Source organism: Topomyia yanbarensis, chromosome 2 (genome assembly GCF_030247195.1).
Source record: "Topomyia yanbarensis strain Yona2022 chromosome 2, ASM3024719v1, whole genome shotgun sequence".
NCBI classification, from domain to species: domain Eukaryota; kingdom Metazoa; phylum Arthropoda; class Insecta; order Diptera; family Culicidae; genus Topomyia; species Topomyia yanbarensis.
The window spans coordinates 109890811-109907832 of record NC_080671.1 but is presented as its reverse complement, the minus strand read 5'-3'; the positions used below and the strand labels follow the sequence as shown (position 1 = coordinate 109907832).

The following is a 17022-nucleotide window of genomic DNA, read 5'->3' as shown; positions in this document are numbered from 1 at the left end:
CAGAATAACCGCTCAACTGAAATCGAAAAAGTTAGAAAAATATGGAAGAAAAATGTGTTCTGGTGTTCTAGAATTGATTGGTTTTCAAAAAAAAAATTGCGATAAAAAACTGTGTTGACTATAAAATCGATGTTTTGAATGTTCAAAATTTTAAACAAAAAGTAGTTTGAAATCTAGTGCTCCGATCTGGATGGAACTTCGTAGAGGTAATTTCAGAATAGGCAAATTTTTTCCGATTTTTTAGCATTAACGATTTAGCGATTTTTGCAAGAATTTAACATAAAAAATATCACGCTTTGGAGTGAAAAGAAAGGACAAATTTAAATTTTTCAACCCGTCGTCAGAAGAATTTCAATAAATGAACATCTCAGGAAAAAAAATAAGGTCACATCTTTTTATGAGATATGAGCTGGAGCCAGAGCTGCAAATTTTCAACACGTTGTTTTGAATTTGAAGGAGGAACAAATCTCAAATCAGGCCCTACTATGCTCAATTAGCATTTGTTCGTTTGCATAATTCATTCAAACAGCCGAGCTGCTCAATCATTTTCCATTCATTTTCAATTTCATTGACCCTGTGAATATCTCTCTACTGGGGTATTGACTAGGTTTTTCAAGCACTACTCTGAACATACTTCTTACTCTTCATGTAAGCTTGAATACCCAAAACATGTGAACATTTAACCTAAACTGGCATCTACAGGGCAGATGACAACCCGCACAAATAAAAACTTTATCTGGAATCCTCCATATTATACAAAAATCATAAGTGCTATGGTAACCACATACGTTAAGGTCTATTTATGATATTACGATAAATGCATTTTCCTGTAAAATTATAGAATGAAGATACGAGTTATTGTTACAATATAGGGAATCGTTATAATATAATATTGTATGTTAGAAAAGCATTGAGGTGCTTCCGCAGGATTATTAAAAAATATATCGAAACTATTTGAATTGAAGTCACAATGATGGTAGTCGTTTTCATATGGTTCTGTAAGGTTTGCTTTAAAGAAAAACGTGTATCGTTACAATTTCCTTACAAAATTACCATAATGTTCACCTCAAGTCGAATCGTTTGGTTACAGTTTTCAATAATCCTTTATATTGAATTGAATGTGTTGTTAAAATGAAATAACGAATCTTTGTTTATTGCACATATTTATTGGGAAAAAATAATAATTTATCCACGGATAAAGTGCTTTAATACTTTATTATTATTTCTTACCAAGCGGAAATCAGATTATTTAGGTTGGATAAAAGAAATTCCAAATTTAATTTTTGGCGTACAGGGTTCGTTTTTGGACAAAATCTAAAGCTTCATACATTTCTGTAAAAGGTGAAATGAATCCAAAAGGCTGTCAATAATGTTTTACTCAGCGAAGATCGATTAGATTAATTCACATTTCATCTATAGCAACAATTTGTTTATAAGCACATTCAGCAAAATGGTAAAACCACAGATAACAGACATTTAGACTAGAACAAATTTTTTTTAAAAACCTGTGTAAACTTTCAAATTGATAAACGTTGGAAATCCGTGTTTCACTATTGCCATCTGCGCAACTGTTTGCTATACGTGTTTGACAGCTGCACTCTAACTGCATTGTATCGATCACTGCGCCATCCACAAACGTTTGCCAAACGTGTTTCAGACGTCTGATTTATTCGGATTCTATTCAAATCGAGCCTAAACGTCTGTTATCTGTGGTAAAACTAATCATAATCAAATTTCGTATATGGCAAAATATATCACATCGTACTGCCGTTTAAGAAGTTCTGTTAGTAGTAAGGAGCTTCACGAATTTAAGATGGACTTCTAAAGAAGGGCTAATACCATGTATTGCAGTCCTAGCAACTCAATAATTTCAATCCTCCTCTAATACCCGAGCTTATACCTTTTTCTTAAGTGGATCAATGTAAATGTATTACATTTTTCGTATACATCATGAGTCTTTTTAACATCGTAAGTACACAGCTGCCGAAAGTTGCTACACCTGTCAAGACGAGGAGAGATGGTCAATTCTAATAACGGATGCATCATCCAGATTCTCGATTTGCCTAACCAACCAGATTCAACGGTTTATATATTATATATGAATGTATTGTATCAAACACACGGCTCACCATCACCGAAAGGCTCGCAAACCTCCTCTTAAACCAATTCAAGGAAAATTAAGGGAAAATTTGAATTGAAGTTCCAACCATATACGGTATGCTCCGTAATTATTCGGCTCTTACAATCATGGTCATTCGTAATCATCAACAGTTTATTAGTATATGACATGTCGATTTACCCTCTTTCTAATTGGCTAGATTGTTATGAAGACCAAAATACGTTCCACAAGATTACAGAAATAGCTCAATTCCATATCAACTTTTGAATAGGGCTAATAAGATTTGTAAACAAACTTTTATTTTGTCGATTTCTCTTAATTTGTTATAATTTCAACACAGAAAACATTTGAAATTGAATCTACCAAGGGTAAAGATGTTGATTCATGTGTAGTTTTCATGAAATTCAACTCGGCAGCGTAATAATGAGCGAAATAAGTTTGTTTACAAAAATCTGATTAGCCCTTTTGAAGAATTAATATTGAATTGGTAAAAGCGGCAGTACCACCACCATAAGATGTCAACAACCGAACATGGAGGACGGCATGCAATCAAATCACAGATTACCATAAATCGATAGAATAAAAAAGTTATTCGAACTGATGAGGGGGGAGGGGGAAGAGGCTCTTGGGTGATTCAGAAAAAAAACATTTATAAAGTTCTTTTTACATCAGCCGCATTTGATAGTGTCGATAAAGTAGTTTATTATACACACTCATCACATTTTGCCCATCGCATAGTGTCACTCGAAAACTATAACTGTACTATTCGAGAAATGGTTATCTGTGGTTACAATACACCAAATGATCGAAACGATTTGTGGTATAGTACCATGTTTGTTTTGCGTCACGATTTATCATATTGTAAAAAAACATTAAATGAATTGTGTGTAGTGTAAGATTATACTAATCGCACAGCATGGTGAAGAAATGTTTATGGTAGAATGTTTAATGTACCTTATGTTATATCCAATAACAATGTAGTACCGCAAAAATGGATTATAAGATCACCATTCCCCTTATAATATTCCCTAAAATTTGTTTGAAGAAATTGGCATTTTTGAATGGTAACGTTACTTAACGACCTATTCGGCAAATGGTACAAGTGGCGCTGACCATAAGTGGAATAGTCAATATGATTGCCGGTAGCGTTGGGTTATCGTTTCGCTAATGATAAGAGGAAACTTCAGGTAATGGTTTTTTAAGGTCCAAATACCATTGCGGTTATCTTACAGGAATGGTCACCAAATATTCGGGAACTTTGGTTGGTGAATGAAAAAGCATCAATTTGAAATGAAGACGTACGGTTTAGTTATGAAAATCCCGCCAATTTGAAAGTGAATGATTAAGGGAGGCTTTGAATTTGAATCATGGTTGGGTTTGATTGAGCTGAAAGTTGGCATTTGAAAATGAAAATTTGCACCACTGGCTGGAGCCGTCAACCGTAAACTACACTTGAATGTAAGAACATGAAATAAGCTTTTTTGCAGATTTCTTTAAAATTTGAAAAATAAACCGGTATATTTCTCTTATTCAATGGTGGATGTTTCAGGAATCAGATAAACATGTCTCTACCGACGAGCTTCCTTATTCAAGGATTCTGTTAGTTAAATGTTTATATGTCAACAGTTGTTACGACATTTAATTAGCAAGGGACTGGAAGGTGAAGTATATTTTTCAATATTTAGAGCCATAGTACTCAAGGGAGAGCAAGGAGTTGAAGGGAGAAAGTTTAGAAAAGCGTGGAAGGATCATATATGCAAGCTTAGAGCTCACCGGCGACTTAACTTTTTGTCTGCTATCGTAGGAGTCAGGGTCTTTTGGCATTAGAAATGCGAATCACCTGAGTCTACGGCATGTCCGGACAAGCGTAAAGTAACTTATTGATTCTCCGTATTAGCAAGTTGGATCGGGCTTCCAAATTTTAAATTTTCGGGTTCGGGTCGGGTTTTCAAACTTTAAAATTCTCGGGTCGGGTCGGGTTCGGGTTTTACAAAATTTTCATTTTCGGGTACGGGTCGGGTTCGGGTTTTTAAGTTTTTAAATCTTCGCGCTCGGGTCGGGTTCGGGTTTTTCAAATTTTATAATTTCGGGCTCGGGTCGGGTTCGGGTTTTTAAATTTTCATGCGCTCGGGTCGGGTTCGAATAAAATTGAAACCCGACCATCTCTAGTTTGTGGGAATCGAGTACCGTAAACCGGGGTGACTTTGATCATCGGGGTGACTTTGATCATTCGAATTTTTTTTTCGTAGATCGCTTATTAAACCAGAATAGTCGACCGAATCATTTAAATTTAGAATGATTGTTATAGTTTTTGAGTATATTGTTCGGTTTTTGGGTACAAAAACTACAAAAAACCGAAATTTGACTTTACCTTATTTTTACGAAACTTCGTGAAGTGTCTATTTTTATAAAATAAATAAATCTCAGATTTGAGGCAAAGTAATAAATTACAAGCGAGTTTTTATTTTCCTTTGGATTGGGATTTGTCAAATTTAATTTTAAGAGTTTATTTCAATACATTTTTGTGTAAAACTAGTTCGCAATTATTTCAAATTATTTTAAGCTAAAATTGATAACATTTTTTTATTGTTCAATATTCTAATGTGTTAAAATGAATGAAACTTTTTGTACATTGATAAAGCATTGAAATAAAACAATTTTAGCAATTTTAAAGGTTTTCAGAATCTTTTATTCTAGTTGGACACAAATTATACGAATATTGGTTACCCGAATTTTAAGTACATATAAATACTTTGCATAATACCAATTAACATCTATTTAACAATGAGTATCTTTCCAGAATTAGTTTTTAACAAACATTTGAATGAAAAACATTGACATCAATAACTTAATGTGGGTGAACATGCAGGTTATCAAAGTCACCCCGGAACATGAAAACGGATTTCAACTTGAAATCATTTTTTTAAAAATAGCTGTAAGCGGACAATTTTAGGTAAAACCATCCAATCTTGTTCTCCATACATCAGTACATGTTTTAAAAATATTAAACTTGAAAAAAATGTGTTGCGTCTAAAAATATGTAATGATTACTTCGAAAAGTGATCAATGTCACCCCGGTTTACGGTACAGATTCACAGCCATGCACTGCTAGGCCCTATGCAAAACTGACTCAGACATCACTTTGTTAAAAGTTTAATAACTTCTTTCAACACAGCCGAATTGACTAGCAGTCTTCGTACACAATTAAATTATCTTTCTTAATATGATGCATACAGTGCGTATGCAAATGCGAGCTTGTGGGATTTCTCCATGTAAAGTGTCGAAAAATTCCATGCAAATTTCAGGCACGTTGGTTCGGTAGCTAGACTTGTCCGATTTGCTTAAAATTTGGAGCAAGTACGCCTGGTGGAACTAGGAATAGACTCAGGGGCATGGGCCGATAGGGGTTATTTTTTCTTGTCACTCTAATCCATAAGCCTCAAAATTAGTCGCAACTCTAATTTGAATTTCTACATCTCCACTGTTCTCTAGCAGATCCGACAAATTAAATGTGGTTGGAAATCGGTTAAAAAATTATCAAGAAATTTCAATTTTCTCGCGATAAGTTTTTTACACCCATAAAATGTCCTCTATGTATGCAATGCAAAACGAATTCTATAGCATTGCCAATTTCTTAGCGAAACATGAGCATATATACAATACAATTTGTAGGAAAAAAATCTGTTTTAATCCACCTAGTGGTGCAATTGTGCCTTCCTCATTTGTCCAAATATAATGATGGAAATGTATATTACATATTCAGTACGATTTGCAGATACGTACAATGAATCGACAGCCAAGATCTTGAGATATTATGTGTCGACACTGAAACATCGCTTGAAACCAGCGGCGCACAGAGGCGTAACTAACTTCAAATCCTGGCCAAAAAAGAAAAAAATATTGTTTTTGTTTATTTGTCCATATTTTCTGGTTAATTTGTTCTTCGAAACATACTCTAACGTTTTGCTTAAAAAGAAAAGCATTTTCGTTTGATAATTTTTGTATGCAATAATTTGAAATCAGTGATTTTTTTACACATTTTATTAGCTTGAAAGCCATTATCGCTCAATTTTCCAGATTGCTCCAAACCTAATTACCCAAAGTCAATATATACATCAAAATAGTGCTTTTCATAGCAAACTCCAGCAACTACAATCAATTGGGGTCAATTTTAGCTTTTCATTGTCATTTCAGGTTTTATAAAAGTGCTCACTTTTTTCAATTTTCCATATATTCATTAGTAAAAAAAGTGCCTTGTTTTTTTCCTGATTTCATCAAATCTCAACGTTTCATGCATTTTAAATTCATTTGGCATCAAAAATGCAAGTTCGATTTTGAAATTTTTCCTTACTCCCCTCTTTGAGAATTTTTCATTTCAGTTTATATGGGAAGTTGCTGTGTTGTCGCACTCTTCTACCCGTAACTCCGGAACCGGAAGTCCAATCAATAAAAAATTCAATAGCAGCCGAAGGAAAGGTTGTACTTTTCATTTGAGACTAAGCTTGTGCAAATGGATCCAGCCGTCTCTGAGAAACAGAGGTGACATTTTTTTCCACATACACACATACATACTAGGGTGGGGCAAAATGATCGTTTTTTCAGCACAGCACTTTTTTGGTTCCTTTTGGTGTCCCAAATAACTGTGCAAAATTTGGGGTCGATTGGTATTGACCTGGCGTGGCGCATTGCGTTTGAAATTTGTATGGAGATTAGTATGGGAAAACCTACATTTTTGCATTTTTAATTCTACAGACTACAGTTCTTCCTGTAGTATGCCAACAAATAAATAGAAGTATAGTCCAGGATATGCTGAACAACTTTGCTGAAGGATGTATGGTGTTAGAATGTCTCTAAGCCAAGTTATAGCTGTTCAAAGTTCAATACATCGAATTAAATGCCAAAAATCATTTTTATTGCCAACACTGCGGGTGTACCAATGGTATTTCATATAGCATTCCAAAATAACATTATTTATTTTAGATTTACCACATTGGTATGTTTGGATGAATTATTCAAAAGCCTTAGCTCAATTTCATGAGCGTAGGTAGTTGAGTAATAGGGCGTAGTGAGGGGAGGGGGGACTTTAATATGTAGAAATTCGAACTGAAATGTTGCCGAGTTGGAATGTTCAGATGAATTATTTCAAAACATTTACACATTGTCCTACGCATAATAGTAACGATGAAATAGAACGTACTGTATCCCTTTGCCTTGACTTTTATCAATAGAAGTTACGTTACAGACTGAATCAACTGATGTCGATTTGATATGTCAGAGGATTGCATTGATTATATTTCAGTTTAATACGCACTATGATTTGATGCGATTGAAATCCAGAAATTAGCTTCACGCCTCGTGATCGAACAGCATTGAAATGAGCATGCTATCAAATCATGCATATTATACCGAAATATAATCCTCTGACATATCAACTCGACATCATTTGATTCAGTCTGTAACGTAACTTCTATTGATAAAAGTCAAGGCAAAGGGATACAGTATGTTCTATTTCATCGTTACTATTATGCGTAGGACAATGTGTAAATGTTTTGAAATAATTCATCTGAACATTTCAACTCGGCAACATTTCAGTTCGAATTTCTACATATTAAAGTCCCCCCTCCCCTCACTACGCCCTATTGCTCAACTACCTACGCTCATGAAATTGAGCTAAGGCTTTTGAATAATTCATCCAAACATACCAATGTGGTAAATCTAAAATAAATAATGTTATTTTGGAATGCTATATGAAATACCATTGGTACACCCGCAGTGTTGGCAATAAAAATGATTTTTGGCATTTAATTCGATGTATTGAACTTTGAACAGCTATAACTTGGCTTAGAGACATTCTAACACCATACATCCTTCAGCAAAGTTGTTCAGCATATCCTGGACTATACTTCTATTTATTTGTTGGCATACTACAGGAAGAACTGTAGTCTGTAGAATTAAAAATGCAAAAATGTAGGTTTTCCCATACTAATCTCCATACAAATTTCAAACGCAATGCGCCACGCCAGGTCAATACCAATCGACCCCAAATTTTGCACAGTTATTTGGGACACCAAAAGGAACCAAAAAAGTACTGTGCTCGGTTGATGTGGCTATGATTACGTTTTTCCATATAACAATGCCCCACCCTAATACATACACACACAGAGACATTTTCCGATCTCAACGAACTGAATCGAATGACGTATCGTCGCTGTTGTGCTATCTTATGACAAGCGCCATTTAGCTCATTTCGAGAAAAACGATTTTTAAAGTTTGAGATTAAATATCTTGAAAATTATAAATGGTATAAACAATTCAATGAAGACAATTGATGCTTCTATCTATTCTTTATAAATCTCTCAAATATTGTGAGGATCGGTTGACTATGTTTCGAGTTTTGACTATAAATGTAAACAAAAGTCGCACTCACACGTGTCATAGGTGTGTATAGATGACAAAATTTGTATGGCGTGTCATAACCGTGCATGGAAAATTTTCCATAGAAAAAAATCATCAATTATTAACTTCTATTCATATGTTTGGTTTAGTTTGGCCTATAAACAATCGGTGAGATGCATTTTAAAGGAAATGAGTCAGAGAATCTAGCAAAAATAGTTATTTTTGGTTACAGTGTTGCCAAATATGCTATATTTCCAGTTTAAAACTAAAACTACATTTTTCTCACAATTCGTGTAATTTTGTTTTGAAAATTATTATGCCATTGTGTTCTTTAGAGAGTTTTACACATAAAAACATCTTATATTTCAAGATACCTTGAGGTAATCCTTAGACACAGTCATTTGAAGCAAAAAATTCAAAATTTCTCATCATGTTTTTTGCTATATCTCCGTAACCAAGCAGAATATCAAAATTCTGAAAACGCCACTTTGTAGAGATTTTTTAGACACGTGATGTGGCATATCTAACTCAGTTTACCCCAAAATGGCGTTTGTCATAAGATAGCATAACAGCGACGAATATGACGGGCCGGGATTATGTTGCCGGTTTTAAGAGTGATTGCATAACCTTTCTATATGAGAAAGGCAAAACTTGTCGCGGGAATATTGAATTTTCTAGTTGAATTATTAACTGATTTGTAATTTTGTGGCATCTTAACACATTTACAAACTTGGAGTTATCCATGGATGTTTTAAGTTTTAGAACCTGTTGGAGAACAGTCGAATTATATACAATTAAAATTAGCGACTAATTTTGAGGCTTTGTACGTGGAATGATAAAGCAGTATAATAAACCTCTGAATTAAGTCTGAAAACTTTCTGAATGGATGTTGGTTATTTGAGCTTCTTATTGGATTATTCTTAGACAGGTCATGAATTAGTAGTAAAATTTTTTGATTTCATTTTGCTTTTACACATACATCAAGCCATACCATTTAAATTAGAGATATGGCAAAGTTAATAAATCAGTCAAGTGGAAATTTTCGACCGCCCCAATGTCAAACTCATAAGCTCAGAAACCGTACAAAGCTTCGAATCTTACAAACTTTACAGCATACCGTTCGTCTCCATTGATTGCATTTATATTGCCATGCTTATTTGCTTACGATCCCATGGCTCAACGATACATGCGAAAAGGCTCAACCGTTGCATTACCAACTGCAAATATATGCATTCACGGAAATAACACTCTTATAGCAAATGTTTACCGACTAAGACCAATAATGCAACGCAATGTTTGAGATTGAATCGTGCCACCCGGCCATTGCCGGCTGCTGGTTTGGTACTAATATTGATTCTTCGACACCAACCAGCAGAGCAATACAATGTTGGGCACTTTCACAGTCCCGTCAGCCGGCCTCAATCCGAGTAGGCTTTCATCATTCGTAGAATTATTCCACGTCAGACCGTACCTAGCCGGGGGTTCAGGCCAAAAAGGAAACCACAAGCACCACCAGCAGTTCATCAATGCCTTGTGTCTCGCTTGTTGTACGTTGACAGCCTTACCAGAAAGGCGCCCTAAAACCGTGTGTTCCCCCATTGAATCCGGTGCTTTCATAGGCACACTCCTGGCTTAAGCGATTTTCTATTCCCCTACCAATGCCGCCTTCTGGTTGGAAGTGTCTACGCATTTTTCCGGACGGGTTCCTCCAATCCTAGCGCTAACAAACGGTGATTCTGTATATGTAGTCGCATTTAGTCAGACAGCGACAGGTCTTGGTTCGGAAAAGTGGTGGATAAACGACAACGACGCACGATGACGACGATAACGATGACGAGGACGAGGACATTGGCAATATCGACTGGAAAATGCAATTAAGCCAACTTTAGCGCCTTACTAGTCTCAGGAACAGGACCAACGACAAAAGAGTTCCGGTCGTTGTTCCACCGATGATTGCAGCGCAGCAGCAGCAGCAGCAGCGATGTCGATATGGAATGTTTGCTCAGCGAGCTGAATATAAATTGATTTTAATTGATTCGCCTGACTCGGCTAGACTCAGCATGTCGTCAGATGGATTTCGCGCTGTTGACGTTGGGATTCGATAGGTTTTCTTTTCCGCTATGGATAAGTGTGCCATAATGGGAACGGAAACCGAGATTGGATTCGTACTCGAGTGCGATTTCGGTGGGAAGAAGGAGCCTGCTAAGTTCCATCTATATTATAGATTACAAAAGAAATCCTTAAATTCTACCTGTCGGAATGGTCCGTTCGTGATTTCAACATTGTCCTCAACAGCTTTTCTTATGAGAAAAATAATCACTGGTTCAAGGCAGTGACACGCATGGTTTATTCCGCTAATGATGTTTGAGGTGAAAAGGAAAACCTGCTCATTTTTAACCACTGTGTTTTTCCACTTTGACTTTAACGTTAGTTGTAAACTTTATTAAACTTTAATAGGGATTTAATAGTAACAGTTTATTGTTTCTATAATTAATGTTCATCCATCCATCCATCAGTGTTAACAATTTCAGCAATTGTATTTTAATTAACAATTTGCCGATTAATTGTATCGCATTAAACATCGATTGTTCTCGGTAAAACAGACTTCCAATCACCCAGTCTGTCATTAATATCAATGCGAAAGGATTTCCGCTCGCGTTGGGGGTAAAAGCTTTGTAATCGCCACCGGGAAAGGGACGAAAATGTTTTCACTTGATGAAACTTTCCTACGGCGGCGGCGGCTAACGATAACCATTCATCACTAATCCTTACCCCATGGGGTGCGGACTGCGGAAGGATACCATTCGGAACATTGTACGATTTGGTTGTTCTTCTTGCTGACGCCTACAGCTAATTAATGAATTTATTAAGCTCGCTGGCAGTTGAACTAATTACAATTCTATCCTAATTTACACGACACCACACCGCAGTGCTTCGGGTCGTGTAGACCGGCATCGTGCAATGCGGGTAATTAGGTGTCATTTATATCCAGGAAAATTGAACCATTTGACTACCGAATATATGTTAGCAAATGGAAAGTGATGGCTGTCGGCGTGCTGCTTTTCGGGTACGATTAGTATTTTTGGCAAGATCATTGTTTGCAGTAGCATGAACATATTCCCATCCATCGGTCGTTCGAAACAGAGAAAAGGGTCGATGATTGAATCAAATTTTCATCCAACGATTCATTGCGTCGCTTGATGCATCTGTGCACACATTCGGGTGAAATCGGTTCACAGCCTGTCAGTGATAGTCTGTTTTTCCGAACATGAAAACTGAAAGCCGGTCCTGGATAGGGGGCTTGAGGGGGCTTGCTGGGAGTGGTATTCAAATATATTTTGCCCCCGTCTGACTTTGGCTTTGGAATGAAGAATATGTATACGTTTGAAGGAATGAACACTAAAACTCCCTCTCGTGTCGGTCTGAACTTATATTGCTGAGATAGTGACCTACCTTAAAGATGAACTGACCCATATCGGAAATTTTCTCCGATGCCGATCCGGAGGCTCGCTTGAAGCAGTTGAGATAGTCGCGTGTCAGAATGAAATATCTGTAATTTAAAATAAGTCGTTAGTTTTACTTCAAATAGTAAGAAATTATCTTAATATCGTACGAAACAAGTTAAACCGAAAGCCACTAACTATTCTACACTTTCCCAGCTGGAACCCGTATATAATATACTAACCTTTCTTTCCATCTGGAGAAAAGTCTGTCTCGTTGCTGCCAAAGCAAACCTCGTTTGATCGGTCCGGTCATCTGAGCCACTGGAATGCGCCCAATCAGTAAAGATTTCTGTGGAGAAAAAGAAATAAAAAAGGATTAATAATGAAAAATGTGGGTTAGGTAACCATGTTAGTAACGTTATCGGATTGCTTCGCCGAAAACCTACAACCTAAAACACATAATCGGACACGAAAACGTTCAATTTGTTCGTCAGAGTTGATTAGCGTAATTAGACCTCCCCGCTATCGAAGGTATTTTTTTGGCAGTTGCGAGCAGAAGTGCAAAAACTGGGTGTGTTCCGTTGACATTTCCGCTCCAAATTGCATAATCAGTGCTCTACACTACACCGGTGTCCTGTAGAGATGGTCGAGTTTTGTAAATTTAAATTTCTCAGGTGCGGGTCGGGTCCGGGTTTTTGAAATTTTAAACTTGGTTTTTCGAATTTGGAATTTTCGAATTCGGGTCGGGTTCGAGTTTTTGAACAGATCACACTCAACCATTTCTTGACGCTTTTTGCGTCTACACACAACACCCACTCTCTTTTTGTAGTATTAACTTTATTTACTTTACTTCGTGATACGAATGGATGACACATATAACCGTACTAAATTTTCCCACCTTTAAATCGCTAGAATTCGTTATATTTTCTGATGCTCAACTATTGTATTTTTATTCATGCATAACATTTCTTCTCGTCAGATTCGCAAACAGTCCGAATTATTTTCTTTTTTAAACCAGTACTCATGAGAGAGCATTTAACAATAGGGGAACATGGGGAGACTTGACCAAGCGCAAAATTCTATTTTCGGCTATGGCGTCTTCCATTTGATTCTTAATTTTTTTTCAAAAATATTTTTATACTTGTTTCGATCCCTTAAGGTAATTTTGAAAGTTTGGAGTAAAAAATCCTTTCCTTGCAGAAAATATTACGTGGTTAATAAATTTGCATTAAATGATGTAATTTTTTATCAAACTTTGTATGGACATATCTACTCGACTACTAATTACTATTAAAGGACTAATATACCATCTTAATCCTTGTGAAGCAGTGAAATGATCTTACATAAACTGGAACATTGGAATAGTTATTACTAGATTCGCATGAAATTGAACGCAATAACTAATGTTGGGGAGACTTGACCAAGATTTTATGGGGAGACTTGACCAAGTGGCGATCAGCTGAAGAAAAATACAAAATTCCTAACATTTATTATGCTTTGGTATCTACTGTTAATGTTAATCACGCCATAAAAAAAAATCCCACCCCAAACATAAGTCTTTATATTTTAAAATTTGTAAGCAAAGTTAGCAATAGTAGGATTGATTTCGTGACGTGTGAACATGCAATGCAAACAGTACAGTTAATACTTAAAAAGAAATGCATTTAAAAAAATCTAAATTTACCAAATGCAACTCTTTTATATTTTTTACTGCTACCTAAGGATCTCGACAATAGGGAAAAAAATAATTACAGTATGTTTTATGTCATTATTTTTTGTTATGATTTTTCAAAATTCTCTTGGTCAAGTCTCCCCACGCCTTGGTCAAGTCTCCCCGCAATGGGGAGACTTGACCAGAGAAAACGATCACAGAAAAACTTTTGTAACTTTTCAAAAACTAAATTAAAAATTCTGCAAAAAATCATGAAGACGCGCAATAACTTTGTGCATTATATCTGAATGATTTTTGGGGGATTGAAGGCTTTTTTAGAGATTTATGCAGTTTTAGCTGAAAACCTGGTCAAGTCTCCCCGTGTTCCCCTAAGTGTTTCGCGTCTAAAATCTCTATGCGATTTACTTTTCATGATAATCATCAATAAACCAAGTCAAAGTAAATTTTTCGGTATATTGATTCAAGCAAGAAGAATCTACGGGAATTAGAGACAATTTATCTACGATGGCACTCATATGGTAATGGTATGCTAGCGCCACTATCAAATCAGTGATACATATATGAAACAAGCACTTTCTGTCAGATTGTCCCCGGGCTGGGCTGTTGCATGATTCGGATTCCTTCATGAAAATACATGAATTTCTACTATTTTAAGGAATTGATATTAAAAATATTGTGTGCTCTGTTCAAGCCATGAGCGGATTGGTAGAAGTTTGGAGTCGAACCGAGAACTCCATTGGAGATGTATACTGGCACGCATACTGTAGGGAAGACTGAGGAGACTTGATCCCCGGGGAGACTTGATCCCATCATTGTAACTCAAAGGCGGATCAGAATACATTAATCGAATATACTAGAAAGTTGCGTAGTTTTATCTAAACAAAAGTTTCTTTAACACAAAAAAATAAATTGGACATGTGTTACCGAATTTTCACCGATTTAAAGAAAAAAAATCTCAGAAGAACTGAAAAAGATATATTTTCCAAATTTTCAAACTTTTATACAATTGATAAAGTCTCCCACTGCATACTATACTTTTGCATACAGGAGAATGTCAATTATATGAATACGCTATGATTGAGCTGATTTTTTTGTTCAACTATATTTTTACTAGAGTTTGCTGAAATAGATGCTATGGGATCACTTGATCCCTTCAAATTCGTGGAGATTTGATCCCCTTCGCCATGCTTCATACACACTACTGAAAATAACCAAATTCACACCAGAACAATTGAAGTCATTGTTGCCATAAAATAACAAAAAACTGTCAAAAATGAACGCTTCATCATACAAAAACTTAACTGTAAATGTTTACTACAGCATACGTAGCAACCATGCATCCCACATTTGACGTTCCTCAACCATAATAATGACAGCTTTCAAATAATTGCACAGAGATTTGGGGAATTCGTAGTAAAAATCAGGTGAGAGATGGGTAATATGTAGTAACAAAAATAGTAATATCAAATCACAACAATTTAATCAATACCACAATACATTTATAACATTGAATGGGGTTAGGTACCTATTTTTGCCCTATTAGGGAGGGTACCGCATTATTTCATTATTAATTTTATTATTTCAGCTTCTTTGCTTTGTTATTAGGAGTCATTTTTTATTTCGATTATGCAGGTTTTAGCCTTAAGGTCATTCGCCTCTTATTAAGAGCCAATATAATAACAAAATTGTCTTGAGAATGGTGAAAATCTTCTGTTTGAGCACAGCAAAAACTCTAATCAAGTACCCCAATTATCGCAACACCATTTGAGCCAATGCGTTGAGTAAAGATGGCAGACGCTGTTCTAATCAAAGGCTTCAAATTGGTAGGATGATAATAGAAACAGGCTAAAAATAGGCTTATTACCCTACATGCTCTTTTAAACACGTTTTCAAAAAATAATCAAGTGTCCCCAAATTAGGGATCGAGTCTCCACTAATCAAAGAATTTTCTATTTTTTTGTTGTTTTCCAAAAATGCTCATAGCTTATGTCCAGTATAATATTTCCATGCAATTTTTTTATGATTATCAGTCAACCTTAGAAGCAATATAAAACTACAAAAAATACATAGTTTTTTTATCATTCCACGGAGTAGGATTGAAAAATAAAAAAGGGGATCAAGTCTCCTCAGTCTCCCCTACTAGATAATGATGTGACATCAAGAATGCGACAGAGAATCTTGATTGACACCCTTCGACACAAGTTTAAGTTTGACCGTACCAATCAGTAACGCGGGTGATGTCGTGTAAACTGTCGAATATGGCTTGCCAATTGACAGTGCTTAATTTAATGCATGTGGGTCATTCCACGCGAAGTGATCAAAAAAAGATGGAAACTTGAAATGGACCTTCACGGATTTAAACCAAATTTGGAGGAATTGTTCATCTAGGGCCAATATATAAAAACCCAATTTTTTGTGTCAATCGAACTACCCCTTGGGTCATGGGAGCACCCCCCGTTTTGGCAAATTGCCAAAACTTTTGATTTTCTTTTGATCATATCTCCGGTTTTATTTAGGGGAACATGGGGAGACTTGACCAAGCGCAAAATTCTATTTTCGGATATGGCGTCTTCTATTCGATTCTTAATTTTTTTTCAAAAATATTTTTATACTTGTTTCGATCCCTTAAGGTTATTTTGAAAGTTTGGAGTAAAAAATCCTTTCCTTGCAGAAAATATTACGACATATCTACTCGACCACTAATTACTATTAAAGGACTAATATACCATCTTAATCCTTGTGAAGCATTGGAATGATTTTACATAAACTGGAACATTGAAATAGTTATTACTAGAATTCGCATGAAATTGAACGCAATAACTAATGTTGGGGAGACTTTACCAAGATTTTATGGGGAGACTTGACCAAGAGGCGATCAGCTGGAGAAAGATACAAAATTCCTAATATTTACTATGCTTTGGTATCTACTGTTAATGTTAATCACGCCATAAAAAAATCCCACCCCAAACATAAGTCTTTATATTTTAAAATTTGTAAGCAAAGTTAGCAATAGTAGGACTGATTTCGTGACGTGTGAACATGCAATGCAAGCAGTACAGTTAATCCTTAAAAAGAAATGTATTTAAAAAAATCAAAATTTATCAAATGCAACTCTTTTATATTTTTTACTGCTACCTAAGGATCTCGACAATAGGGAAAAAAATAATTACAGTATGTTTTATGTCATTATTTTTTGTTATGATTTTTCAAAATTCTCTTGGTCAAGTCTCCCCACGCCTCGGTCAAGTCTCCCCGCAATGGGGAGACTTGACCAGAAAAAACGATCACAGAAAAACTTTTGTAACTTTTCAAAAATTAAATTAAAAATTCTGCAAAAAATCATGAAGACGCGCAATAACTTTGCGCATTATATCTGAATGATTTTTGGGGGA

The 17022-nt window shown here is 35.7% G+C and overlaps 1 protein-coding gene across 1 annotated transcript in view; it reads right to left on the bottom strand.

Annotated features, from left to right (window-relative positions):
• Positions 1 to 17022, bottom strand: part of LOC131679164 (uncharacterized protein DDB_G0283357-like) — a 469006-nt gene that overhangs the window by 8718 nt on the left and 443266 nt on the right. Inside the window, exons 3-4 of the mRNA XM_058959797.1 lie at positions 12201 to 12307; positions 11969 to 12065 (exon numbers count right to left, since the gene is read on the bottom strand). Of these exons, the coding sequence (XP_058815780.1) occupies positions 11969 to 12065; positions 12201 to 12307 (204 nt within the window). The remainder of the gene's footprint in view (positions 1 to 11968; positions 12066 to 12200; positions 12308 to 17022) is intronic.